Source organism: Onychostoma macrolepis, chromosome 07, assembly GCF_012432095.1.
Source record: "Onychostoma macrolepis isolate SWU-2019 chromosome 07, ASM1243209v1, whole genome shotgun sequence".
NCBI lineage: Eukaryota > Metazoa > Chordata > Actinopteri > Cypriniformes > Cyprinidae > Onychostoma > Onychostoma macrolepis.
This window is the reverse complement of record NC_081161.1, coordinates 8,904,083-8,918,906: the sequence shown is the minus strand read 5'-3', so window position 1 is coordinate 8,918,906 and position 14,824 is coordinate 8,904,083. Positions and strand designations below refer to the sequence as shown.

The following is a 14,824-nucleotide window of genomic DNA, read 5'->3' as shown; positions in this document are numbered from 1 at the left end:
CGTTTGTGTATATTATTACAGTAGCCGAAAGAGCTCAATGCGCTACAACTTCAGAAAACACTTGCAAATAGAAAAAGCACCAGCAAATCAAGAAAACATCTTCATCAATTTTCAAGTTTCCTTATTTATAAATAAACGGCGTTACTAACGGCGTTATTTTTTTCAGTAACGGGTAATCAAATGAATTACTGTTTCCCCCGTTACCGTTATTGACAATAAAATGTGGCGTTACTATATTATATTATTATTAGAATTAAATTTTTCAGTTCATCTGAATGGATGAGCAGTGTATTTGATGTAACGTTACCATAAACTCTAGTGTGAAGGCGCACAACTCGCCGTCGCTTTCTCTCACATACACGCACGCAAAGAAAGATACAGAGCAAGAGAGTCTTTCATAACATGCAGAATTGACGCGCTACATGTAAACGATATTCTTTGTTGTATTTTCCTGTTAAAATAACGGAGTTCCTTTGGAATTCTTCAGCTTTTAAGAACTGCCGGGTTCTCTGGTAGTGGGCGGAGCTAATGCGCAAACGACAATCTCATTGGCTGGCGCTCACCTATTATCATCCCCGTTTTGATTTCAGCAAATCAATTCGAGCGAACGCAGACCACGTGATTAATATTCATGAACCCAGCAGCTCATTAATCCTTAGTGCGTTTTATATTGATGACAAATATGCATTCATCCTTGGTTATTCTAATTACTAAAGTTCTATCATCATATACTATTAAATTATCATAATATTATATTATAATGCTTGACTGACTGATACTAATTGTTAGTAGATAAATAGTGTAGATTAATGTACAATGTTTTATAATAATAATTTATTATTTTTAGTGTCCATTTCATTAATTTAACACATTTAATATTGGGGGCATCCAAAGTTATTTGACATTTAATTTTTTTTTTTTAAAGTAACGCAATAGTTACTTTCCCTGATAATTAGTTACTTTTATAATGATGTAACTCAGTTACTATTTGTGAGAAGTAACTATAACTAATTACTTTTTTTTTTTTTAAGTAATTTGCCCAACACTGCTTATTTGGTTGTGTTGTGAGCATTTGCAGCACGTGTGTTGTCAAATTGATGAAGTTGTTTTCTTAATTTGCAGTGTGTCGAGCTCTCTCGGCCACCATAATATATTCTACATTCGGACTGCAGGAAAAAGTGTCCCAAATCCATTTTTGCATGACTCAAATATTTTTTTCCCCAACATTTTTCTATACAAACTAAACGTAAGGGGTCATATTGTAAATATTTAATTAGCTCCTCATTCTTGTGTTTGACTTCCTTATCACCTGTGCCCAAATTTTCAGGTGTCCACAACATATTACCTTATAAATGAATGTATAAACACAAACTTCAGTGGCTTTCTGATGACAGCATGCTGCGTGCCATCTTTGTTATTTTTCATTTGCGTATGCGTGTCAGTTCAAAAGCATGACTTGTTCACACTCAAATCTGATATTCATGTATCAAAACAAAGTGAACAGCCAAAAAAAATAAATAAATAAAAAAAATGAATTGATCACTTAAGCTTGCAGTGTGAATGTAGACTAATACAGGAATAGGTTCGTTTGTATACGTTTCTCAAAAATCAGTGTGAGATTAAAATATCTGAAGTCTAAGATAAGAGTATGTATTTTAATGTCTCTTACCTTTCTGTCATTTGTTTCAGCGTTTACGCCATCAATATCACCCTGCAATTAAAGTAATCAAATTAACTTAAAGAAATAGAACAATCAATTGGAGAGAATTGAAAGGATGTTTGTGCACATAAAATATAAAAAAATAATGATGTTACCCACATCATGCAAGGGGTAGGCCTCTGTGTAGACACCACTGCCCAGCAGACTGCTGATTCCTGTGAACATCAAATCAAGTCAATTGCTAATTGTTGTGTTGTTAAACACAAAAGGGCTTTTCACATTTGAAAGAGTTAACGTTTGGTCATTTTAAACCCCAGGTAAACTGAATCCTGGGTTTCATACTGTGCAAACATATCTAATGTTTGCAATGTCAGTGTCATTGATTGGATGAGCAATACCAGCATATGACCAGTCTATATAATGGCTCTAGCATCTTTGTATTACACACTGCAGACCGTATATCAAGTTTTTCCTGAATAGGCTTTTCGGTAGACAGTAAAGGTAAGAATAAAACTGTCTCTTCTTTACTCCAATTCATGTTTTCCATCACAATTTCCATCACCAACGACTGTTTATACATTGAGCATTGTTCCCATGACTGTCAAAATGATGTGAATATGCACACGATTGGCTGTCAGTTAAGTATGCATGCAAAACATTTTATCACTGCATCATTTCACGTTGCACAAACCATGCCCTGGGTAAAAGCAGCGCTAACCCTGAAACTAAATTACAAGTGAGAAATGTACCTTTACCCAGGGTTAAAAGCGAGGTTTAGAGCGACGATGACCCAGGGTTAAGCGCAGTGTGAAAAGCCCTAAAGCATACTCATGAATCACCAATCTATTCAAGCAATCACTGTCCTTGGATATTTGGGGCAGGGTTATGTGCGAGTTGCTTGCTCAATATTTGTTCACATTTAAAGTTGTATTGGTCATATTATGTATAACTGTAGACTACTGTAGGTGCTTCAACTGCAAGACAGCAATAGTTATGGCATGATCTGGTTACACGTTATTTTAAGGAGTCCTTGTTTCCCAGGTGAAAAACAAGTACACTTCCATAATGTACTTAAAGTGCTCTATTTTCGCGAACTAATTTTGTACTTAATATACAAAAAATTATCCTTTAGTACTTCTTAAGATAAACTTAAGATCATCTAAGTGTACTCAACTGTGCTATTTTGAGACACCATGAATATGAAATAAAATGCACTTTTATGCATCTTTGTATTTAAAAAAAATATATTTAGCTACCACTTGTAGTACACTTGAGTGTACTGGTGAATGAAAGATGAGTAGAGTGTACTACAAGTGGTAACTAAATAAATTTTTTAAATACAAAGATAGTATGTTAAAAGTGCATTTTAGTTCATATTCATGGTGTCTCAAAATAGCACAGTTGAGTACACTTAGATGATCTTAAGTTTATCTTAAAAAGTACTAAAATATAACTTTTAGTATATTAAGTACAAAATTAGTGCGCAAAAATAGTGCACTTTAAGTACATTATGGAAGTGCACTTGTTTTTCACCTGGGTGTTACTGTCACGAATCCGGTTCGAGGTCTTCTGTCCACTCGCTGTCGGAGGTCGCCCTTCCTTCATATTGACTCTCGCACCATACAGACTGTTGCACGTCACACTGGACTGCATTTCCCATCATCCATTGCACTGATCACACAGCTGTCGCCAATCACACGCTCACCTGAGAGCTATTATATTATATGGTGTTTTATACACCATATAAAACACATTCAGTTCCTGATCTAGTTGCCGAGTATAGTTCTGCGTTTAGCACTCTCCAAGTGTTAGCTGCCTTACCGAGCCATTCTGTGTTTATGTTTAGCTCCAGTATTGTCTAGCGTTTATCGCTCTCCCAGTGATAGCTACATTACGGAGCCCTTCTGTGTTTTCTAAGTCTAATTTTAGTTTATTTAGTTTATTGCCTTGTTTCCTGATATCTGCCCGTGTATCTTGGATTACCCTCGTTTGCTGTTTCGGACTCTGTTTATACCTAGTTTGAACTATTGCTCATGTTATCAGACTACCCCTCTTCTCAAGCCCTCTGGATATCGTTCGTCGATCAAAGACCCACGCTTGCCCTAGGATTCCTCTGTGTCTTGCCCATGCCATACCTGTTTGCCGTTGTTCGACCCTGCCTGTGTTTATGACCACGTCTCTGTCTAAATAAAGCCTTGCAAATGGATCTGCACGTCTCACGTCTCGTTGTTCCCGTTACAGTTACAGTGTAATTAAACAATTCAGTAATAATGATTATGCCATGGTCTGTCTGAATACTCGATTCTGATTGGCTGGCAGGTGTTGATTAAATTCGTTGAACTGCACAGGAAGTTCCAGGTCAGTTTAATCACGTTCTATATTAATGCGCTTCCAAACATTGGTAATCATAGTAACATACAGTTACAGTTGAATAGTAATACAGACGAAAACAACCATAATTTTTATCGTTCCGGTCAAGTATTGCAGCGCAAATATTATTAACATCTTTAATATGTGAATGCTGGCAAATGACCGTGGCATAGATCCGCTGCGCGTCGGGTGGTTCTTCGCCTCCACGTCGTGCATTCAAATCATTTAATGCACAGCTAGCCGTTGATTATCCCTTACGTAATATTCATTAACAACATATACTTAATACAAGGTTAGAATTAGGGCTTGGTTTACTGTTAGTAACTTGCATTAGTAAGTAGACATTAGTTTGTCAAGCAAAAATAAGAAGATGAGACTTACCCATGGTATACTTAGCCCTTGTGCATTTTGTTCGTTTTAAAATCTCATACACCTGTTGATGATTATAGATAGATTCATAAAGATGATTATAAATATAATTCCTAATTGATAATACTAGGCTTGAAATATACTTAAAATGGCATTAAACAATGACAACGAAAGTTATAAATATCACAGGATACCTTTAGGAGACCTAAAATAGCCAAAATAAACGAATAAACCCTGCTGAGAAAATCAATCTGAGGTTGGACAGCATTGTAAGAGGCAGCTGACAGATCAAGTGACTGAAATTATTGTCCACAAAAAGAACAACTTTGACGTCAACTCTGACATTTTGGTGTGGAGCCACACAGGCTCTTTGGTAATCAAATCAAGGGATAAATGACACTGGGTCTTAAACCGTCCCTGACTAGGTAGGAAAAACAGTTTTTTAAGGGGACTGGTACTTACTATTGAGCTCCTGGTTTTGCTGTCAAAGAAGGAATTTCTGTCTGATAAATCAAAGCTGTGAAAAGAAACGAAGGGTCATTTCATTGACTGTTTTGTGCCTCCCTTTTCAATTTTACAGGCAATAACATTCCATGGGGCAGTAAAAACAATAGGCGCATTTACAGTACACTACCTTTTAGAGGATTATTAGTGACCATCCATATTTCATTTTGACCATAAATTTGAACATTTATAACAATCACATATTGTTTTCTACATTAAAACTAGAATTTGGCAAAATCATGCGTATTGTAGTCAATGAATGAAAATGCCTATGAGGTCAGCAGTCATCTTAAACATGAGCTTAGTGTGGCAATGAATGACTTACAGATGCTGCTTTTCTCGTGAGAACGGGTAGGAGAGGTGTTTCTCATTTTCCGTCTGGTTTTCCCCAACTTTAGGTTGCAAGGGTGCAGTGACTTTCTGCATAAACATGTTGACCTTCTCTACAATGCTGTTTCCCTGACTGACTTCATATTTCTGAAAATGACATGATAGCACAGCAGAGCACATCATGTTTTTGTAGAGCACTCAGATTCTCTTTATCGCTTGATGAGACTCAAGAAAATATACCTTTTTTGTTGGCATTTTGAGCTTCATAAACTCTGCTTCTCGACAAAGAACTTCCCAAGGCGCATGGATCTTCAAGAATCCCACACCTGGTAGTTTAGTCTGAAAAACAAAGATAAAGAAACATGGCCTCAGCATTCGAACAGAACGCTGCTGTGTTCTCAGAATTAAAATCACTGTGAGGGAAGAACGGTGATATTGCAGCTCATGTTAGAGCACATATCACAGGCTTTTTGCTTCATGAAGAAAACGTGAGTGGAGTTTGGACTGGCAAAACTGTGTGGTTGATAATTGGCCCAAGTTAAAAAGTCCACCCCCAAGTCTCTATGGTATTCTGGCACCTACATATGGGTCGGTCCATCCCGAGTCCATCTAAACCTATGGAATTTTTTGCCTGTTTTATTGTATGTAGGGGTGGGCGATATGGCAAAAATATCACATCACGATTTTTTTCTGGAAAATCACGATTCACTATTTTATCACAATTCCTTGTCATGTTGGTTTACTCTTTTGCAAGTACAGTCAAACTAAATTCCCTATTTTAAAAACAAAGCCTTGCAAGGTAAAAAATAAATAAATAAAAAAGAATGGCAGATATTTAGGCTGGTTTATTAACATTAAAGGGATAGTTCACCCCAAAAATAGTTGTTTTAAACATAAATGAGTTTCCTTCTTCCGTTGAAAATAAAAGTTATTTTGAAGAATGTGGGTAACCATAACATTTTAATCATCCATGATCAAAAACCGTGTTATTCCACACCACTAAATGTATGGTAGGCAATACTCGCACGAAAATAATAGCACACCTCTTTTCAACACGATTCACAATTTTACAGTAGATATCATTCACACGTTCATTAAATGGTGTGAGAATTATGCAGTTAATATAAAAACCTTCAAGGTTTGTTCAAATCACTAACTCCAAGTACGAGCGATATTAATAGTGATGTTTATCATTGACAAGAACCACTATCAATATCACTCATACACAGTATTCTGAAAGATAAACATGCAAACCATTCATAAACTATCCAAGAAATGGACAAGATCACTTTTCAAGGATTTAACACACTAGGTTTTCTTCTTCATGAAGGACTTTTTGAGAGAAATGAAGAAAAAAAAAATCTCAGCTGTGAAGAGAAGGACTTCTCTCTTGGTTTTCTGAAGCTGAAAAGAGGGTTATGTAAGATTTGCTTCAAATGACCCACTCTCGTTATAACTCACATCCCACACACAAGGTCTGACCCAGTCTGTTCAATCCCAGCCACTGCTTTCAGTGAAGAACAACGCAAACAGGTATTTCTGCTCTTAGGCTACATTACATACAAGTATTTACAAGTCGAATTCAACCTCAATTAAATTAAAAAAATTATATCTTAACATGGCACCATTTTAGTTGTGGGTTTCTTGCTAGTGTTTATTCAGTGTATAAAACAAAATAACAGATTTCAGAACATTTCTATGTGTTTGTTTTTTTTTTTTACTCTAAACCCAATGGTTTGATCTTAGTTTATGGGAGTGACTTCATTTTTGACAACATGATGCAAACAGAGCAAGTTTTTCTTATAGTCTTATCAGTATTTCATTATATATATATATTTTCATTCACATTGACCTTGCCAAGCTCAAGAGTTATGGGAAAAAAAACAGTGATTCAGAAAAAAATATTGTTTTTGGCACAAAACTGGGTCTGAGGTGAAATAATATGATTCTTTAAAGTTCAGCAATAATATTCATGTGATATAATTCAACTCAGAAAGAGAGGTAGCTAAAAATGTCATGATATAAGACCTTGTGTGACATAAAATAATAAACAATAATCAGATTATTAAAGTGAACCAGGAAGCAATTCTCCGTACTTTTTCAGAGAGCTGCAAATCTTAGTCCTTTAGACTAATACTTCAGTTTATTCTCCTCTGCACGATAAACACTTCACTTTGTTGATGATTAGCCCACTAAGACCTCTTCACCTAATTCTGGCTGAGCTGTCTATGAGAACATCAAGCGTAGTGGAGAAAGTTAACTCCCTGTAATCTGCGAACATCAAAACATATGACATGGGTTTATAGAAGTTAAGCTTGAAAGACAAGCCGCTAATCATAATAAAACTGCAAATTAGCAGCATTACACAAAGTGAGTGTGAACTTGTTTAATGATTGCCAACAATCAAATGAATTCATTCTTACAATTAGCAATTACAGCGTTGACGGGACTGGGGAACAATTTAGAGAAATAATTTCATGTATCCTAAGGGTGACAAATATATGTAATAAAATGCTTTACCATTTCTACAAGCTGATTAGTGTTTCCACAGTCTTCTCCCAAAATAAACTTAAAAAAAAAAATATATATATATATATATATATTTTTTTTTTTTCACTGGGAAACGTCTGAGAAGATACCTGACAAATAACATTATTAGTGTAGTCCTCCACACCACTGAAGTGTTTCAAAACTGGGTCAACAAGGGAATGATTATGCTGTATAAGTGAATCAAATAATGGTCATAATACACAAAGGAAGTTAGGATCAAAGTAATGAATCAGCCTCAAACATATTGCCATTTTGAGCGGTCTGGTCTTTGAATGAAATTTTCATGAAGACGATAGTCTCACGCATCCAGACTGTTAAAAATCTACATGAAGTTTGGTCCAATGCTGGCAAAGAGCTGCTAACAAGCCAATTCATCAGTTGTAAGTTTCATTGCTCAAGTTGATGTGCATGGTTGCATCTCTCAGTGGGTGGACGGTCTCATTCGCAGTGGCAGAACTCCAGCTGAAATTATAGCCTTGGTGACAAAAACTTACAAAAAGGCACATCACAGTAGGCGCTTTCACACATAATATTTTCTGTTGAATTACTGGTGAATTACTGTTAGAGTTCATGTATTAACAGGGCCTTTTGAGAAATACCAGGATTAGAAGTTACTACTACATTTATGCATTTAGCTGGCGCTTTAATCCAACGTGATTTACAATAGAGGAACATAAACAATTAATCACAGAGCAAGCAATACACATAGTATACAATGGGAGAATTATTTCAAATCTAGATTGGGAAACAAGCTAGCGGAGAAGTAAAATCTTTATGCGAAATGCATAAATGTAAATGAAATGTGTTATTCACCAGTAAAGAAAATTCATTTTAATGGTAATTTACCAGGTTTAATGTGCGAAATGACTCCTAGTTTTTTGAATATACCCCATGGTTCAAAAAAGTAAAAATCCTTCTATTTCCAGTTTTCTAATTCAATCACAGACTTGTCTGGTCACAGCAAAAAAAAAAAAAAAAGGTTTCAAATTTAAAAGAAAAGCCCCAACCACAACTAAAGCCGTAAGGACACAAAGAAACAATATCGTCGGAATCACTTTCAGAACATTTTTTCCAGCTGATGAACAATAAAAACATTGACAGCCAATCAGAATCTTTACGGCTTTAAAGAGCTAAGCATTTAAAGCAGCAGATGATAGAACTGCTGGGGTTGGTGTGTACAGTAATATAGTTCTTGTTATAGTTATCATTACAGTTATCTTTATAGTTATAGTTCTTGGTTTTAACTTTTAGATATACAAAAATGGTGTACATATATTATTTATGAATGGAAAAAATGCAACATGCAATATGGCGGAATAATACCCATCTTCTAAATAAAAGAACCATAGGATGTGCATTTAGGACTTGCTGTCAAAATCAGATCTGTATTCAGCAAGCCATTTTTTAGTCCATGTTGCTTTAAATGCTAATGAGCTCTGCTGCCCCCGCCCCTCTCTTCCGTGGGGTGACGAGCAGTACGGTTTACTTTAGCCGCGAAACTGGCTAACTAGCACATTATTAGTAAAGGCTATTTGCAAAGATTCATAAAAAATCCTTATACTCACTTCTGTAGATGAAGATGGATCACGAATGATTCGCGCGAACAGATACGCATTTAGGCAGATTTGGGATCGGCGCATTCATTTCAATGCGAAAGTAATGTTAATCCTCTGCGTCTTCAGCAGCTCAGATGTCGGGAGTAAATGACGACTGCTATATTCATTATTACATCCAACAACAAAACACCTCAAATCGCTTAATCGGAGATATTCTTGTCGTCCCCGGCACCGGAGTCGACACAATGGCAGACAGCCCTCGGCTCACTCAGGGCGGGTCTAAAGTAAGACAGCCTTGTCAATCAACTATCGTGGGAGTGGCCTGCGCAGAACTACGTCATTCTGACAGGAATCTCAGAACAGCCTGATTTGAGAAAGGGGATTTTAAAATAGGGATTTAAAAAAAAACACTGGGTGGATTTTTATCATTATAGGATGTACACACACTTCCAACACACACATTTATGTTCAAACGACTTGAAAAGTGAATTTTGCATCCGATGACCCCTTTAAACATATATTTTTTAAATTAAATTAGATTAAATTCAAATTAAATTTTTTAAACATTGTCTTTATTTATTTTATAACCAAATATCAATTTTAGCAAAAAGCTAAAATGATCATATTGTATGATTTTCCAGCATGATTTGAGAAGAAGCCAAAGAGTATTTTAAGCTTCAGTGGAAGCAAGAACATCTGACATTTAACCATCTGAAAAACTCATATGGTTAATGTCACAAAATAAAAAATTTTAATACTGAAAAATTACTTATTTATGTTAAATTAGTTTATGAATCCCAGATTTTCATGAAAACACAATGGGACTCACCCCTTCCTCTTTCTCCATCTCAAGGCCCATTTCTCGTAGGTTCTCCTCAAACTCGTCCCTGCGGAGGCGCTGGTCGTCCTCATGGTAATCCAGCCTCTGCTCCTGGGCTGCGAGTTCAGGGTCCTCATGAGCAGGTGGGTTTTTCCGTTCACGTCTGAATCCACAGCACAAGCAGGACTTGGACGACTGCTTGTGGGTGCTCTGGGGCTTCTGAACATGGTAGGTGAGAACATAATCTATCCGCCTTAGGCCATCCTGGAAATACGGCCACAGTTTTGCGTCCTTTGGTCTCTCATTGCCCTGCTGAGCTTTCCGGAGCTGGGAAAAAACAAAATAGTTATATATAGTTTTATAAAAGACTAATTTGCATTAGTAGATTATATTACATAATTTTAAGTAAATATCTTTTGAAATTTTATTCAAAATAAATAAAGAGATAAGATTATATAGACAGAAGTGATAATGGGATTTGGAAATGGCTTTACAATAACAAAATCATGATGCTAACTGTGACCTTCAAACTCAAAACTTCTAAACCAAAAATAATAAGTAATATTTACGCTTCTTACAAAAGCAGACATAAATATGGCAGATTTCTGGCCTTTTAAATGTGTATTTATGTTAAACACTATTCTATTCCAGCTTACTTCACAACTATAAGTAAACCATTCAAAGGCTGATTTTCCAGTATATGATAAACACTGTGGCTCTGTGGTGCTTTCAATGTTGCTCTGTTGGTTTGAGTGCTGTGATTTTGGGTGTTTTTAGTCTGAACAAGGACACACAGAAACATGGGACAAGAGAGCTACTTACAGTAGACAAATTACAGCTAATTTCTATGGGAGAAAAGATGTTAAAGTTGCTGTTTTTAACAGCATAATTACCTATGCTTTAACCTATTGGTCATCTAAACTACGGTTTAATTTTGGGGTGTTTTTTAATTAATTTATGTATTCGGCAAGGATACATTAAAACTGATAAAAGATGACAGTAAACATTTTTACATTGTTATAAAGAAAATAAACATTTCCAAATTCAGATTAGTTAATGCTGCTCTTTTGAACTTTCTAGACATTAAAGAATAAAATGAATAAAATAAAATGAAAATAGAATTTAACAGTAATTGGTAGTATATCAAATAGTATTTTTTCCCAAACAGTATTTCAACATTGATATTAAGAAGACATTTTGCACCAAATCAGCTTGAAAGACTGACACTGAAGACTGGAGTAATGGCTGCAGAAAATTCAGCTCACAAAAATAAATTAAATTATAAAATATATTAAAACTGAAAACATTTATTTAAATTGTAACAATATTTCACAATATTGCTGGTTTACTGTACTTTGATCAAATAAATGCAGCTTTGTTGAGCATGACAGTTCTTTTTCCTAATATAAAATTTTACTGTATATTTGCATTGCAGTACTTTACAGATTACAGAAACTATAAAACAATTTACTGATGCATGCAAGTATTTGCAAGTGGGTTTGTCTTACACAGAAACAGAGAACATCTTTTTCTAAACCAATAACGACAAGGTGACACGGAGTAAAAATCTACTTCTTTTTTCCAACAAAAGAGCAGTGCAATAATACATTTATCAGGACAAAGAGGCAATCAGCCGAAGATATTCAATTTCCCTCCTGGCATTGAGAAGCACAGATTTAAAGTTTGGTCCTTCTGCTTAAAAGCCGCACAAAGAAGTTTTTTTTTTGTTTGTTTGTTTGTTTTTAGCAGATGCTTTCAACCCCCCCCCAAAAAAAAAAAAAAAAAAAAAAAAATATACCTAGAATAGTTTACCGCAGGCACAGTGTTTTCAGAACATTCAGTGCACACTGCTCAAGAACAGGCTGGGACTCAGTAACTCTACAATTCATGCGTCATCCCTTGTGAGGTTTGATTCCAGGACCTTAGGGCTTCCAGTCCATATATTAAACCACTTAAACCAGTTCTGTGTAACGAAGAAGTGAGAATCACAATGCTGGGATTTATGTGAACACCAAACATCTATTACGATGGACGGTACCAACAAACAAATCATGTTAGCTCAGAGAAAGAAGTCAAATTTTCACAATTTCCATGCCTATATATAATTTGACTTTTAAATGACATTATTCATTATGTTATATAATACATTATATTACAGAAGCTTAAAGCGAACATAACGCACACAGTTCCTGCCGAGCTCATGTTAATCTCGAGTAGCTATAGAGTAGTACTGCATCCTTCATATCTCCAAAGAGTCTTTAGTTTTATCAGATTTATAAAAGACAGATACAGTTGTACTGCTTCTCTCGGAAAACATTCGAGCTCCTGGAGGAGCTGTGGGCGGAGCTAAAGAGTCACGAGCACACGCAGCTCGATCGTCTGCAAGCTGTGACCTCGACATAAATAAAACAGGGACAAAAACTTTATTGACTTACATTACCTATGGTTAACGAATTGGGCGTGCTCTTGCTCTCGCTCTGGTTGATGTGTGCCCAACTGCCCATACAAGGAATTCTGGCATTTATGATGTCAAACAGGGCCATACTAAAAAAAAAAAAACTTTCCAAAACTTATATGAACCCTGAAGGAGTGTCTTTGGCACAGAGATACTCCATCATACATCCAACTCGTTTATTGAGACTTTGGTCATGTTTAGCATGAGAATCCAACTCTTTAGCAGTGTAAATAAGTAATGCATGAAACAGCATTAGACCACCGCTTTAAAAAAGGTCAAATTAAACATTTTTTTTTCTTTCTATTGCATAACTGAAATAGAATTGACTTTGGCACAAGTTGTCACACTTTTCAACCCCTGTAGCCCAAATATTTCTCATGGTAAATTTCTGAACAAGATACTAATATGGAAAGCACTTTCATTTGCATTTTTTATTTAAAGAATTATAAATAATGAGATATAGTGCAGGAAGCTGTCAGTTTGCTGCTTGATAAGTGCCATTTTATTTTTTCTTGATTTGTCATCTTAATCCTGAATATGTGGTTACAACCTTATAAGAATGAGTAACACACCACTCAAAAAGTACCAAATCTATGAACATGCACCCAACACATGATTGAATAAATTTGTATAAAGTCATTTAGGATTAGCAAAGAGTATTTCAAAGTGACCAGCCTGTCCTGCAGATTTGCAAAGACGTTCAAATGTGCCCTCAGTATGCAAAGTAGTTTTGCAAAGGGTACGCAAAATCGGCAGAGCTTAAAGTATATTGCACCATCTGGAGTACGAAAAGGAAGGCAATGTGTTCTAACCGAGATGTGTTTGGCAAGCTTTAGCTTTTCATGAAAATATATATTGGGTTGTTTTATTATTATCAGCCATGATAAGGGCTAAGAAGAATATTTGTCTTGCATAAACAGTAGAATTACGATGCAAACGTGACTATTTATATAATTTAACCTCCTTAGCTTTAATATCATATCGCCTTTTCCAGACAAAGGTGTAAGCTGAAGCATTCAAATGTCCAAATATTTGTCCATAGTTTGCCTTGCAAATTATGCTGTACTAGAAAGACAGGAAAACAGATGAGCAACTGGTAATAAAATGGACAAAATGAGTGCATAGGAATGTTTGTCTGTTGTGACTTACAGCAGTCTGGGGGTATAGAGAATCTCTAGTGTCTTTAGAATTGTCTTCATCAATCCCTTTCACATCCAATGGGACAGTTTCATACTTCTCATTTCGCCACATGCTGTCTTGTCCTCTCGGGTCTGATGGCTGCTCCTCTGTGCTGTTGAAACCCAAGAGCTTCTCACCTGTCGGAGTGCAAACAAATTTTGTCAATGCAAATATTATTGCTTTGTGACAGGAATATGAAGTGCGATACTAAATTAATCTCGACAACTCTTTCTATCACACAGAATTGCAAATAACCACCTGGTATGAAGTTTAGTTTGACTTCAGAAGTGAAAACAGAAGTGGTCACACAGTCAGTATTCTAATTTTTTGGATTAGTGACCAAGAAATCGTGCAGAATTTTAAATATTTCTTCTTATTTTCATGATTCTTTGTTTTCTTATCAAAACTTGGATAAGGTCTCATAACATACTATATTTAATACTACTTCTGTTGCTTTTTATAGATCACAGTTCTGGAGTAAAAACAGAGAGGGCAGCAAGGGGTCAATACATTCTTCAAAATGAATGTGAGCACCACAGAGGCCTGAAAACAATAATGCCTTCCAACCTAATTACAGAGCAGCTGAGAGCAAAAGCAATTAATTCAATTCAAGACACTCATCGAAAATTAATCATCTGAACACTAGTAAATAAAATGTTTTTAAAAATGGGATGGTAATATGACAATGTTATTGTATTGTGAAGCATAAAATCTGAAATAAAAAGAATAAAGCAAAAACAACGTCCTATAGAACACATGCCTACATTTTCCTCCCTAGAATGCATATGTAGGTCATTGTAGGATACAAGTGTGTGTGTGTGTGTGTGTGTGTGTGTGTGTTTAACCTCGGATTGCTCCAGGGGGATTGTCAGTGCAATAATGTCAGCTTGCCTTTTTTCTTTTGTACTCAGTATAAATTTGAAAATGATAAACAACACAATAAATAAACAAGTAATATATATATTTTTTGTTTGTTTTTTGACAGACATATGGATATGGAGTATTAATACAAACATCTTTTAATATTAAAA

The 14,824-nt window shown here is 35.6% G+C and overlaps 1 protein-coding gene across 5 annotated transcripts in view; it reads right to left on the bottom strand.

The window, feature by feature from the left end:
• Nucleotides 1-14,824, bottom strand: part of ano1a (anoctamin 1, calcium activated chloride channel a) — a 51,188-nt gene that overhangs the window by 25,498 nt on the left and 10,866 nt on the right. For all 5 annotated transcript variants that reach the window (XM_058781363.1, XM_058781364.1, XM_058781360.1 and 2 more), the window contains exons 2-9: nucleotides 13,764-13,930; nucleotides 10,169-10,486; nucleotides 5,474-5,572; nucleotides 5,229-5,380; nucleotides 4,862-4,916; nucleotides 4,412-4,463; nucleotides 1,820-1,875; nucleotides 1,670-1,711 (exon numbers count right to left, since the gene is read on the bottom strand). In XM_058781363.1, the coding sequence (XP_058637346.1) occupies nucleotides 1,670-1,711; nucleotides 1,820-1,875; nucleotides 4,412-4,463; nucleotides 4,862-4,916; nucleotides 5,229-5,380; nucleotides 5,474-5,572; nucleotides 10,169-10,486; nucleotides 13,764-13,930 (941 nt within the window). The remainder of the gene's footprint in view (nucleotides 1-1,669; nucleotides 1,712-1,819; nucleotides 1,876-4,411; nucleotides 4,464-4,861; nucleotides 4,917-5,228; nucleotides 5,381-5,473; nucleotides 5,573-10,168; nucleotides 10,487-13,763; nucleotides 13,931-14,824) is intronic.